Below are 13,762 nucleotides of genomic sequence, written 5' to 3'. Positions count from 1 at the left end.
ATAAAAAATGTGAAAGACAGTTGGTTTCTGTCTGCATGTAGTGAGAAGAGGTTGGCGTGAGCTATAACCAAACAGAGGGGAGCCTAGTTAAACAAGGCTGATAGATTTATGTTTCTCTTTCCTTCTCTGTAAACATGTCTAAGTAGGAGTGTATATGTGCATTTGTGTGTGCATGTACTTGTGTGTGTGTGTGGATTTGGAGTTTAAAAAAAAGATTGAGAAGAGAAAGTTAAGAACAATTCCCATGTTTTTGCTTGGGTGGAAAGCATACTAGCAGAGAATCTGGCACCGGATGGGCTGGGTCAGAGAGAGATGGTTGTCTTGGTCAGGCTGTGCTGGGGTGCCTGCATCATATCCTAATAATACATTACCATTACACATATGTGATAAAATACGTATTACATATAACATATATGATATGTAATAATATATTGTTATGATATGTGAATGAATGCATTTGGATATAGGATTCTAGAGTTCAGGGAGGGGTCTAGGCCTAGAGATTAAGATGTGGGAGGTATGCCTACATAAAGAATAACCAGAATCCCAAGAGTGGTTGAGAGTGTGGACGGTGACTAGGAGTGCCCTCTGAGGAACATCCCTGTTCAAGGGATGATCTAAGAAAGCAGAGATTCAAAAAGGAAAGTAGATAAAAGCAGCAGCTATTGGCAGAGATGTTTAAGAAAGCAAACTGGAAAGTGTACTGGATTTGACTGGATTTGACTGGAAGGCAGAGGCTATATCACTAGGGCAGTTTGAGTAGACGAGGCTACAGTAGGTTAAGCAAATGAGACTTGGGAAAGTTGGAGGTAGCTCAGGCCTACCCTTGTGGATGACCGAAGGGACAAGAAAGACCGGTCAGAAGCTAGAGGGGTCAAATATTTTTGAAATATTTTTTGGTAAAATTTTCAAGGTATCAGACCATCTGTTACATTTTGGACCCTCACAAAAACTCTCCCTGAGCCAATTGGCATTTTCATTCAACACTGTTAATTATTTAGGTGAATAGTATTGAACTGTTTTTCTTTTCAGGATGTATTTTTGGTACCAAGAGAAGAGTTACCCTGTTTTTTTTTTTTTTCAGAACTTAATCTTTCTCTGTAGAGTTTATAAATGTCTCCATTTATAATGAAAAATCTTTGTTTTTCATAACAAGATTAAGAATGATCCCTTCTGAGACACTGCGATCCTGTATGGAGATATTGTGCATAAAGATGAAATCATGAACACAAGTAATAATTTGGAGGGATAAATAGCCAATCACCATTATAGATTAAGATGATCAGTTTCTGCTTTGAATTTTAGTTACCTGCTACACTAAAGACGGACCCATAGATAAATAAGCGTTATTTTCTGTTGCATTACACATCACGTTGTGCCACATAGTAACTTTGGTTTTGGTCTCTTTCCTGTGTGGCAGTACACAAGACCAGCTTCTGATGTCAACATGCTAGGGGAAATGATGTTTGGCTCAGTCGCAATGAGTTATAAAGGCTCCACTTTAAAGATACACTATATCCGGTGAGTTTGAGCTTCTTTTTCTACTAGTTGGGAGAAATGGAATGGTGATACTGGCTTCTTAATTCAAAATGCATCTCCCCCCCCCCGCCCTTTTTTTGTCTTCTTCCAGTTCTCCTCCACAACTGATGATTAGTAAGGTATTCTCTGCTAGAATGGGCAGCTTCTGTGGGAGTACAAATAAGTAAGTGTGGGATTTTGTACCAGTCTTTCCCCCTCTCCCCTATTTTTTTTAAGTGGCTATTTCTGGCTAGAGTAGTTCTTCCAGGGCCATACATTCTTTTGGAAATGAGAAGTGGGAAGGGTCCGCATTAACAAAGGGATTTTAAAAGTGGCCATTTTCCTGTACATAATGAGTATGAAAAGGCCTTTGACTTTATCAGGTGGCCTTAAAGAGAAATGACTGTTTATTTTCCAACATTATTTTATCTTAAAAAAAGAAAAACAAAAAACCTGCTGGTTAGTTTGTTAATTTATTTCTAAAGGAATGAAGTACGTGGTGAGTTTTTCCAGGCTGCTAGGCATATGTATGGCAGGATGGGTCATATGTGCTCACCATCTCTTCAGCCATCAGTGTGGCCTCTCTGATTGATAGGTACTTAGGCTGTGCACTCTTCTGATCTTCGCTCCTTTTGAGTTTTTTTCTTCCTCTAATTTTATACTTTTGTGTAGACTGAGAATACTGATGTGTCTAACTTAACTTTTATTCATGTATTTTGAACTTTTCAAGCAGAAATAGTTCATATGCTTCATTTTTGAATAAAGCAAAAACATTTGTTATACTTTGGTAAGTTTGAAAGAAGTTTGTTATAAATTAAAGGGGTATTCTTAGGGGTCAAATGAAGGCTGTTCTTTTTTATATTCCTGGGAAATTAAAAATATTTTCCTTTGTAAATTTCTGTACCACTGAGTAACTCTGCTTACTCTTCAACAAAATAATGAATTTAACTTTTCTTTTTTAATTGATTTCTTTTTTAAGCTTTTATGTATTCATTTGCCAGAGAGAGAGAGAGTGTTTACAAGCAGGGGGAGTGGCAGGCAGAGGGAGAAGCAGGCTCCCCACTGAGCAGGGAGCCCGATGTGGGACTCGATTCCAGGACCCTGGGATCATGACCTGAGCCGAAGGCAGATGCTTAACTGACTGAGCCACCCAGGCGTCCCTGATTTTAACTTGTTTAAGCATTTAACATTGGACTGGCGTTACCTAAGCCCTTATGGGAATGATTTTTTTTTCTCTTGTGAGAGATTCTTTTTCAGACTCTTTCAGTTATTACACTAATTCCCTATAATAGAATATTGAGCTCAGATTTAAGTAAAAATTATTTTGGCCTCATTATGCTGTATTACCCTCAAAGTCTTTTTTTTTTTTTTTTTTTATTTGCGAGAGAGAGAATGAGAGACAGAGAGCATGAGAGGGAGGAGGGTCAGAGGGAGAAGCAGACTCCCTGCTGAGCAGGAAGTCCGATGTGGGACTCCATCCCAGGACTCCAGGATCATGACCTGAGCCGAAGGCAATTGCTTAACCAGCTGAGCCACCCAGGCGCCCTACCCTCAAAGTCTTGATATTTATTTTACTAGCTAATAAATCAAGTAAATTATTAAAATCTGCTTCTCTCACATTTGTGTTTATGAGTAACTCAACTTTTTAGATGTTGCAAAGTCAAACTCCTATAGGAATAATAATTTCTATTCTATCATCCTGCTGAAAAGAGTTGCCAAATTGCTTGTAGATGTTAACTAAGAATTCAGATGAATTTCATTTTGCAGGTTTATGTGAAATTACCCTTGAAATGAATGGCAACATCTTGGGTATCAGTTACTGAAGCACAATTTAAAAATGAATAGCAGTATCCTAGCTGTCTGTCACCAAATCAAAATTGGTTAGAGTTTAACGCCCCATTTTATAACGTGAAACTGTTAGGAAAGCATTGTTTAGTTTTATAGGTTGGACTGCCTCCAAAAAGCTTTTCTTGTCTTTTCCTCCAACAAATTCCCCTGAAGTTTGGTTTCCTTTGCTACATGTAAGACTTTATTCATTTATAAAGAACAGTCTGGGCAGCTGGTAAGTTGTCTATGTTTGAGAGTTTGTTAGAAAACAGCTTTATTTGTCTCTTGATTTTTTTTTTTCCCCCTCTTCTCTTTCTCCCTTCCTTCCCCTCTCCGGATTTAGCTTGCAAGACAGCTTTGAATACATCCACCAGGATCCTAATTTGGGAAAACTGAACACAAATCAGAATAATTTGGGTCCTTGTCGTACTGGGAGTAACCTAGGTAAAATCCTCCATGTAACTGGGCTCTTTCTTTCCCAATACCACTATTGTGGGTGTGTGTTTTGCTTTATTTGAGTTTGTTGTGCTGTTTTGTTTTTTTTTGCATCATCTTTAATCCGTGTTTATTTTTGTGTGTGTACTTCGTTTGCCCTCCTGTGTGTGCCCCTGTCTCTAGGTCCGCTGCAAGCATGCGGCAGCAAACTGCTACAGGGCGTAGCTGAAGGAGGACCTCTCCGGCTCACCCGGAGTGCTTCTTTCTTTGCAGGTTTGTGTGGAATGCTGAGTACAGTGTGACCCACACATACATTAATAATAAGTCCTCTGCAGGTTCTTAGGGAAAAAAAATCCTTTTTGGTGCCTCTCTAAGAAATCCAAGGGGCTCTTGAGATTATTAGTTTCAAATGCAGCCAAGTTCATGGTGTTTTGAAAATTCCACCAAAGAACCTCTATTGTAAATGTCTTTGCTAATACCCCAGTGTAAGCTGATTTTGATCTGAAATGAGCCCTTAGTGTTTCTAAGAGGATTATATTTTCTGATTTTCCTGGGCCTCTTCTGCTGCTCTGAATGGCTGTTTCCCTTTCTCGTGGTATATATCTTTATCCATTTGTTCACCTGCGTCCTTACCTGCACAGAGTTTTCTTCAAAAGTCACTCTAATAAGAGCATGGAAGACCTACCTCTCTCTCTCTTTTCTTCCTCATCCCTCTCTCTCTCTCTCTCTCTAGCATTTAAGTAGTTTAAACATAGTTTCTAGGTTCTTTACAGGTATAATCATCTCGGTCTCTCTGGGTAGGTAAATTCTGAGATCTAACTGGCCTTGCTAGCTAAAGCTGTTGAATGTCTGTTGTAGTCTGGCATGATTAACAAGTGTAGGGAATCTTCACTACTAACATTAAAGGTTATGTTTATGGCAAATGGTATTCTTCATTCTGTTCTTTGTAGCTGGAAATATGCTAAGCACCAAGAAACTGACACCCTCCCACCTACTTAGAGTGAGGATAAGATGTTTATATGCTCTCTTTAAAATTGTGAAAATAAACATGCTTCAAAAATAGCTGGCAAGTATAATAATCAGGCAGGGCACTGGGCTTCTTGTACATTGTAAAACTTACTATAGCAACGTGCCATCTACCCTGCAGCTCAATAAGTATACAGTTTAGATGAGTCTGAAGCATTCCTAGAAGTGTATAATACTTGTGTTTTCTAAAATTCATGCCAGGATATGAGTTTTCCTCAGTAACTACAATAATACTGGGTGTATATGGAAAAGAAGTGGAGGAAGAAATATTTGAAAATGATTATGTGGTGTTTTTTTTTTTCTCTACCAAGAGAATGGGTTATAAATAGAGAAATATTTTTTAAACCTATGAAACGGTATTCAAGTATTTCTGTTCCCCAAAGTTGCCTAGAGTTACTAATGAAACTGATTATAAAACATTTTGAAAATACAGTGCTATTTAAATATGACATTACTAATGAGGAAAGGGGCCGAAAGTATCTGCCTGAGAATGTTTGTTCATTGTGTCAACTGCATGAATAGTTTATTATGGCAGTTAGTTTTAGAAATAAGCATCAATCCAAAGGGTGTTTATGTTACATAGGATAAAGACAGGTAGTTACTTGAGTCTATCTTCTTTTCACTGGTTTTCTACGTATTTAATTTTGCTTCCTGGTTAATCTTTCTATAAACATAGGCCAGTCATCAATAGCGCTAGCCTACCTTGAAATGTAAAAGTGACTACAGTCGTTTTTGAACAACTAGTTCTTTGGGCATTTCAATAACAGGGTTACCTTTTGCCTTTCTCTCAGCACATAGCACTCCAGTTGACATGCCGAGCAGAGGACAGAATGAAGACCGGGACAGCGGCATTGCCAGATCAGGTATTTGTACTTCCTTTTATTGGTTTAGCTGGTAGAGTGAACTCTCATCCATGATGGGGGAGTAGGTCGGAAAACAGACTGGGCTTTCTTCCTCCCCGACATTCTAAGATGGTCTCATGCATCTGAAGATCTAGGGCTTGGGTGTACAGCATCTAGGAGTGGTTGTGCAAAATGGACTTGTTTTTTTCTAAACCAAACTCAGGAAGGAGACTCTTGTCCTTCGAGAAATTTCTTTTTAAAGGGAAGCTTCTTGATCCCATTTTGCTGGGAATTTGCCTGCTGAATATTGAATGTAAAATCAGAGGAAGAAGGGTGTCTGTGGAAGTAAGTCTATCCCTGACTGGGGGAGGGCCTGCCAGTCACCCTCCCTCCTGCCCTAGAGTCAGGCTGATGATCTAGATTTTGTCTCAGATAGCCCTTTCTCGCATTCCTTCAAGCGTTCAGCTTTTGTAATGCTGCTTTTAAGATCTCTCGGTTTCTGCTTTTCTACACGATTCTGCTCTGAGTTTTGATTTGTGGTTTAGATCTGGTAGATTCTGTGCTGTAGAAGGGTAGGGAACCACTGATCTGGAACCAGAGGCCTTGGAGATGTTTGGGTTTAGCCTGATGAACACAGGTCATACACACCACTTCTGCCTTCTGCTGAAGACCAAGGGCACCCTGCTGGTTTTACCTATGATACACAGCACCGTCACCGAATAAGCCAGCCAGTCAGTGCTTGCATGTGGGGGATGGGATCCAGGCCTCAGATGCCTTTCTTCCCGGCGGGGGCGGGGGGGGGGGGGGGAGGGGGGGCGGGGCACTGATACCAGTGTGAATTACAAGACTGAGAGAGCACTAGCTTTCTTTGATAGTTTGGCTTCTATTCCCAGCAGTCTTTACTTTGAGTCTCCCAGGTTTCTTACCAGGAGAAACGGGACAGAGATAGAGAGGGCTGCAAGTGCTTCTGCCAGGCATTTGGCTCCCCTCGTTCTCCTGGTAGATGTGTTCACATTCACGTGCCTTCCGCTCCCATCTGGGCGCTGTTCTAAAATCACCAAGTCCATGTAAAGACCAGTGTGAGCTCTACACCCCTGGTGGGGTTCAGCAGTTTGTTGATAAAATCTTCGTTATGTTCTTACTATGGTTAATTCTCTAAGATCTCTTTTTATACCCACCTTAACATTCCAGGGACCAAGGTCCTCATCCTGAAACAGAATAAGGACTCCAGGTGTTTGAACTGAATTAGCAGAAGACATAGAGAAATTAAAAACATGCGTATTCCTTTTTTCTCTCATTTTCTACTTAGTGTCTAAAGAGTTGAGAGATGGGGTAAATTTTTTAAAATTGATTTTTTTTAGAACAATTTGAGATTTACAAAAAAATCGAGATGATTTACAAAAAAATCCCATATAACGTGCACACAGTTTGCCCTATTACTAGCATCTTATATTAGGGTGCATTTGTTATAGTTCACAAATCAATATTGATATATTATTATTACCTGAAGTCCATAGTCTTATTTATTTCCTTGGTTTTTGTCTAATGTCTTTTTTTTTCCTGTTCCAGGACCATATTATATTTAGTTATCATGTCTCTTCAGGGCTCCTTTCGATTTTCTCAGACTTCTTTATTTTTGTTATCAAAAATAAACTTGACAGTTTTGAGGAATAGTGCCCAGGTATTTTGTAGAATGCCCCCTATTCAAATTTGCTTGATATTTTTCACATGATTACTAGGGTTATGGGTTTTTCGAAGAAAGATCCCAGAGGTAAAGTGCTGTTTCAGTGCTGTTTCAGGGTACATGTGTTTGTCAGGTTTCTCCACTGTAAAATTACTCTTTATTTCCCCTTTACTATAACTTAGTTAGGAAGTCACTATGCATAGTCCACACCTAAGGAGTGGAGAGTTCTGCTCACCTTCCTTGAAGCAGAGTATCTGTATCTACATAAACTATCTGGAATGCTTCCGTGGGGGTTGATTCATCTCTTTCCCCTCATCTGTTCATTCATTGATTCAGTCAGTCAGTACTGCTGAAGTTGCTCCAGCTTTGGCCATGGAAGCTGTGGAGCTTTTTCACTGGCTTCTCTGTTTCTTTAACATACCTTATCAGCATGGGTATGGATGTATGTGTTTTTAATACTTCCTTACTTTCTGACGCTGTAAGATACTCCAGACTTGTACATTGTCTTATACATCTCCTACTCCAGTCGTAGAATCAGCCATTGCTTCACAGAGCCCTGTTCTTTCATTGGAGAATGGTATTAGATTCAAGATCTAGACATTAGAGGTGCTCGTTGCTACTGGAATGTCATTTTCTTACAGGCCCTGTCAGCTGACAAGCAACAATTTATGCTAACTCTATACATATATAGTAATATTGCTATGTGTAACATATGTGTATATGTTAGCTCAACATATCAACATACTGATATCTCCATTATCCATAAGCCATTACCACATGGATCATTCTACCTTCCTTCCCTTGCTTATATGAAACTCCCTACTCCAGCAGTGAGAAACCTGCCTCTCACTGTCTGCCATCCACTTAATTGTTTCATTTCAGTGTGCATGTTTAGCAGTGTCTGAATAGTTAACCTGTACCCGGGAAGGAAACAACTTCATTGACTAGAGTATAGTGCTTCTGTTCAGTTCCTTTTACCTTTAGTCTTAAAGATGTCTACTCATTTCCAAAGTTACTTAGGTCAGCACCATTTTTTAAAAAGATTATTAGAGAGAGAGCATGGAGGGGAGGGGCAGAGGGAGAGGGAGAGGGAGTCTTAAGCAGACTCCGTGCTGATCACAGAGCCTAATGCAGGGCTTGATCTCACGATCCTGAGATCATGACCTGAGCTGAAATCTAGAGTCAGATGCTTAACCGACTGTGCCACCCGGGCATCCCGAGGTCAGCACCTTTTGAGATGGAGGAATTTTTGTAGCTATATGTGCCAGTCCAGTAGAATCTCTGAAATTAGTGTTTATACCATTTCACCTTGCAAAGGCTTCATGAATACTGCCCAGAATTCTGATTATTACAAATCAGGTCTGAAGAAGAATTTATGGTTCTTCTCCCCCGCCCGCCCCCCCGCCATAGTCCAGTAGAGAAGTAACTTGAGAAAAGCTTTTTGTTTGTTTTTAAATCATTGTTTATACAGAAAAACTTGTTCCAGGATAAAAAGGAATTTTAAAGGAGAGTTTACAGTTCCCCATCCAAAAGAAACCTGAGGTTCTTTGTCCTATCTCACCAGTGCCTTGAAGCTTAGGCATCCCTTTCTGCTGGAAAACTTGAGGGAATGGGTGTAGGAGCTTATTTCATGTTCAGCAGCAAACTTGTTCTGTGCAGAGTATGCTCTGGAAATACAAAGAGCCATAGGGTTTTGAATTTCCAAAGGTGTCTACCCTGTTGTTAGAAAACAGAATTATTTTGGTGGTTTCCATAGTAAGACCAATTTTGATACAGTTGAAATTAAGGGAAGGAGTTAGAAGCATAGCAGAAATTAAGGGAAGGAATTAGAAGGGTAGCACTGATTCCTAACTAGCCAGTCATCAAGCCACATTTATTTATTGAATAGCAGTTTTTAGCCCCCCTTGTGTTGTCAGACTCTACCAGAATTTGGGTGTTTTTGAAGAAGAGTAGAGTAGAGCACCTGCCCTCAGGAAGAGTTCGTGTAAACCAAGAGTTAAAATCCAATGTGATAAGTACTACCTCATAAGATACTGTGGGAACAAAGAGGAACAGTAAGTCACTTTGCCTGGGAATTCAGGGTGATGGCCTCATAGAAGAGGTAATATTTGAGTGACACCTTGAAGGTAGAAAAGAACTGCACCAGCATTTAGGAAAAGAGCATTTCTGAAAATAGTTTGTGCAAGGGTGTAGATCCTTGAGAGTATACTGTTAGGATGTTTGAATGATGGCAGGACTGGAACGCGGGGTTGGGAATGTCAGCAGGTAAGACTGGTTATGAAAGGCTAATTTTGAATGGCACCAGTCCCATGATAAGGAGTTTGGATTTAATCTTACTAGCAGGGGCAGCTAAGGGATGTAACATAATTGGCTCTATTTTTGAGATCCATGTGGTGCTTCACCAACTGTGCTCCAGAAAAAGCTGGACCAGTGTATCCATTGCTAAAATAAATTAACTGTGACGCTTTCTGAGTTAGCAGGGGATGAAGGGACTTAGGTTTTTTTCTCATTTCTCAACTTTTTTTCAATATAGTTTTCCCAAACTCTTGAGGCTTCCCACCACTGTGTGTGTGTGTTTGTGTGTATGTGTGTGTTTGTAGCTAGTATAAAATGAGTATCTGATTAGCATAAAATTTTTTGGAAAATAGTCCATTGATTTTTTTTTTCCTCTTCCGTTTTTTGGAATAGCATCTTTGAAAAATATGCAACTTTTTTTTTTCTAAGTTACCCAGTAGCTTTTTGTAATAACAGAGAGGAAATCAAAGCTTAATTCTGACCTATGTCTTAATGTGTTTTCCTCTTCATATTAAGTACTCCAGTGCCTCTTTACAAGCTTGTAACACACAGAGAGAATAAGAAATAAAGCAATAGCAAGAATATCTAACTTATTGAAAAAAAAAAAAGGGGGACACCTGGGTGGCTCAGTCAGTTAGGCATCCGACTCATGATTTCAGCTCAGGTTATGATCTCATGGGTCGAGAGATGGAGCCCCACGTCAGGTGCCATAGGGAGTCGGCTGGAGATTCTCTCCCTCTCCCTCTGCCCCTCCCTCCACTTGCTTGTGCTCTCTCTCTCTGTCTGATAAATATTTTTTTTAAAAAAGAGTAAGTTCTTTACTGCCTTAACTAGTTACACTGTTTTTTAAAGAAGCTTCTTCAGTAAAGGAACAGAGTAAATAATAAGCTTACAGTGTTTTTTCCTTTTAAGACTAGCAGTTTACTTAAAGGTATTTGCTTTGTTTCCTGAATTTTTGGAATGTAGTAAGGAAGTCAAGTGAGAAATATATACATTTTATTAAAAATTTAATATTCATATTCATAGGCTTTTTCCTATAAAAAGTTTGGGAAACCATTGTTCTTTCTTTTTTTTTTAAGATTTTATTTATTTACTTGACACAGAGAGAGAGCACATGCAGGGGGAGCAGTGGCAGGCAGAGGGAGAGGAAGAAGCAGACTCCCCACTGAGCAGGGAGCCACCAATGCGGGCTTGATCCCAGGACCCTGGGATCATGACCCGAGCCAGAGACAGATGCTTAGCCGACTGAGCCACCCAGGTGCCCCGAGAACCATGTTTCTAATACTATTCTGGAGGATGAGGACTAGAAGGAGACAAGATGAGATGTTGTTGTTTAAAAAAGATTGGAAGCAACCTTAATGTTCATCACTAGGTATTGGTTAAATTATATACTTTTCAGGAAAGGAATACCACGTGGTCGTTAAAAGATTTGGGGCAGCTCAGCATGCCTTGAAATAGAAAAGTTCTCTTAGATATATTTTTAAGTGGAAAAAGAAAGGTGTATCCACAGTGTGTTCCAGTAAACCATCAAAAGAAAGGCATATACAGGCTCTCTTTCTGCATATAAAGATAAGTATATTCATAGAATGTCTATGGAAGGGATACAGACTGGGACATGTAAGAAGGGAAAATGCATTTTCATTGTATTCTCTTTTGGATATTTTTTACTGTGTGCTCTGTGCATATGTTAATCTAGAAAACTATTTTTTAAGAGGTTGTTCTTTAAATGGTCACCGTTAAAATTATTTGATTAAGGTCTTGGGAGAAGGGGAGAAGGGAAGAATGGGTTTCAGCTATGCTAGGAAGTAGGATTGGCAAGACTCGGTGACTAAGGGGCCACAGGATGTGGAGGAGGCAGGAGGAACCAAGGGTGACTCTCCAGTTTCTAACTCAGGTAAACAAGCAGAGGTTAATGGCATTAACTAGTATAAGGAAAGCAGGAGGCCAATCCAGAGAGTGGATTGTAATTAAGAAATAGGAAACTGGCTCTAAAGAGATGGATTGGAGCAGAAGCTAGAATGTGGAAGTCCAGGTACATGAGTAGAGTAAGGTTTGGAGGGCCAGAATTGAGACCAGAGCCACTGAGCTTTGTTAATCTCACCACCTTAATTTAGGCTTCGATTCTCTTCCTCATCAAAATGTTTGACTCATTGACAAGAAAAATAATTTCCTCATTCACTGAGCAACTGCATTTCCTCTGTTCTTAAAAGTAGTAGAATAAACAGAAGATCAATATGAGAAAAACTTTGATAATGTACTTTCAAACACTTTTCAAGTGTTTTATTTTTTTAAGATTTTATTTATTTGAGAGTGAGAGCGTGAGTGCGCACAAGCAGTGGGGAGGGGCACAGGGAGAGGGAGAAGCAGACTCCTCACCGAGCAGGGAGCCTCATGATGCTGGACTCCATCCCAGGACCCTGGGATCATGACCTGAGCTAGAGGCAGATGCTTAACCGACTGAGCCACCCAGGTACCCCTTTATTCAGGTGTTTGTTTTTTTAATTTTTTTTTAAATCTTATTTATTTGACAGAGAGAGACACAGTGAGAGAGGGAACACAAGCAGGGAGGAGTGGGAGAGGGAGAAGCAGGCCCCCCACGGAGCAGGGAGCCCAACACAGGGCTCCATCCCAGGACCCTGGGATCATGACCTGAGCCGAAAGCAGATGCTTAACGACTGAGCCACCCAGGTGCCCCTCAGGTGTTTTAAAATGAACCTTCAGCATAAGAATACACATCATCATAGTATTCAGATAGGACATGTGTTTTGGCCACAATACAGGTAGAGAATGGACCCCACCCAAAATACAGTTTGCATGTCAAGACTGATGACAACAACACACATGCCAAGAGCATATGAAAATATTTATCATTCACATAATGATGCTTTCTGGTGAGAGCAGGGTGGGCTTCCCAAGCTGGTCAGCAAATGACTTGAGAGACAGGGAAAGGAGATGATCTTGGGGTTTTTATGGTGGTTAGGAGGTAGGCCCAGGGTGAGGGCTTCCACACAAGTCTGAACTTCCCACTGGTTCCAAAGGAGAGAGCCCCTGGGCTTTCTTATCACCTTGCCTAGATGTGAGGCAGAAAGGGAAGGGGGTTGAGGGGAGAAGCTGAAAAGGTATCAGCAGTTAAACATGAAAAACTGGAGTCACACACTTTATTGCAACGCAGGTCACCATTGAATGATGCAAACTGACATCTCATTTGTATCTGAATTCTTTATTGACTTAACTGCTGCAGTGCTTTGTAAAGAGGGGCAAGAGTCCAGGAGGGTACTGTTTGTTTGCTGTCTGGCCATGGCATCCTGTTGACCTTGCATGTACACATATAGGCAAAGGCTTGAACTCAGCTTATCTGAGTCTTGGCAGTACAACTTGTGCTCCTTGGGGAACACAAGAGAATGGGAGGCCTCTAAGGAGCTGCTGGGGGGGACATCCCCCACTCACTTCTTTGTCTCCCCTGGGAAGTTGTCATGAAACAGTTTCCCATCACCTCCAGGGCGCAGATAAGATTTGGAGCTTTCTGCCCAGCCCACCTGAGACTCGAGGTGCAGAACAGAAGACTGCTTAGCTGTAGTCTACAGCTGGCTCCCCAGCACCAGGGTCTCCTACAAATTGTGGAGTGCGCATCTGATCCCTTTTGTGTCAGTATTGTCCTTTGTGGTGTGTGGGGCAAGGGACTGGCACTTTTGGTTTATCCTTCTTTCCACAGTCTATGTAAGAAACTGTCCCAATCTAAAAATGTCTTGTTGTATCATTACTGTCAAATCTTTACTTTGGGCTTTGCCTTGCCTTCTATATATGAAGTTGGTAGTCTATAATGTAGCTTGGACAGAACTCAATTTCTTCATTTCATTATAATTCTCATATTTCAAGTCAGACCTCTGGTATTCTGGAATGGGTATGTATCTTCTTCAGTTTCAGAAATTTGCTAACTTTTGCTTTAGTTTTTTCCTCTCTACATTTGCGTTCTTATTACCTGTTTAAGAAAAAGTAGAATAAAAGAGTAATGCAAATAGCAACCCAAACTGTAAAGGGATCTAGGAATGATTCTAAAAAAAACCCAAACAGATGTGTGATACAGTTATGGAGAGATTCAAAAACTTGATTAAAAGAAGACCTAAATGGACTGGGA

General features: G+C 40.4%; 1 protein-coding gene across 5 annotated transcripts in view; it reads left to right on the top strand.

Annotated features, from left to right (window-relative positions):
• Window positions 1-13,762, top strand: part of FNIP2 (folliculin interacting protein 2) — a 136,548-nt gene that overhangs the window by 69,475 nt on the left and 53,311 nt on the right. For 2 of the 5 annotated variants that reach the window (XM_028104363.2, XM_028104362.2), the window contains exons 4-8: window positions 1,421-1,521; window positions 1,631-1,702; window positions 3,689-3,789; window positions 3,964-4,053; window positions 5,598-5,669. In XM_028104363.2, the coding sequence (XP_027960164.1) occupies window positions 1,421-1,521; window positions 1,631-1,702; window positions 3,689-3,789; window positions 3,964-4,053; window positions 5,598-5,669 (436 nt within the window). Of the gene's footprint in view, window positions 1-1,420; window positions 1,522-1,630; window positions 1,703-3,688; window positions 3,790-3,963; window positions 4,054-5,597; window positions 5,670-13,762 lie in introns of those variants that run through there. The other 3 variants (XM_028104365.2, XM_028104364.2, XM_028104366.2) reach the window with 2 other exon arrangements.

Source organism: Eumetopias jubatus, unplaced genomic scaffold (genome assembly GCF_037043125.1).
Source record: "Eumetopias jubatus isolate StellerSeaLion01/CBP00866 unplaced genomic scaffold, mEumJub1_p1.0 scaffold_2, whole genome shotgun sequence".
NCBI classification, from domain to species: Eukaryota; Metazoa; Chordata; class Mammalia; order Carnivora; family Otariidae; genus Eumetopias; species Eumetopias jubatus.
The sequence above is the reverse complement of the archived record's forward strand: the minus strand, read 5'-3'. Positions and strand labels throughout refer to the sequence as shown.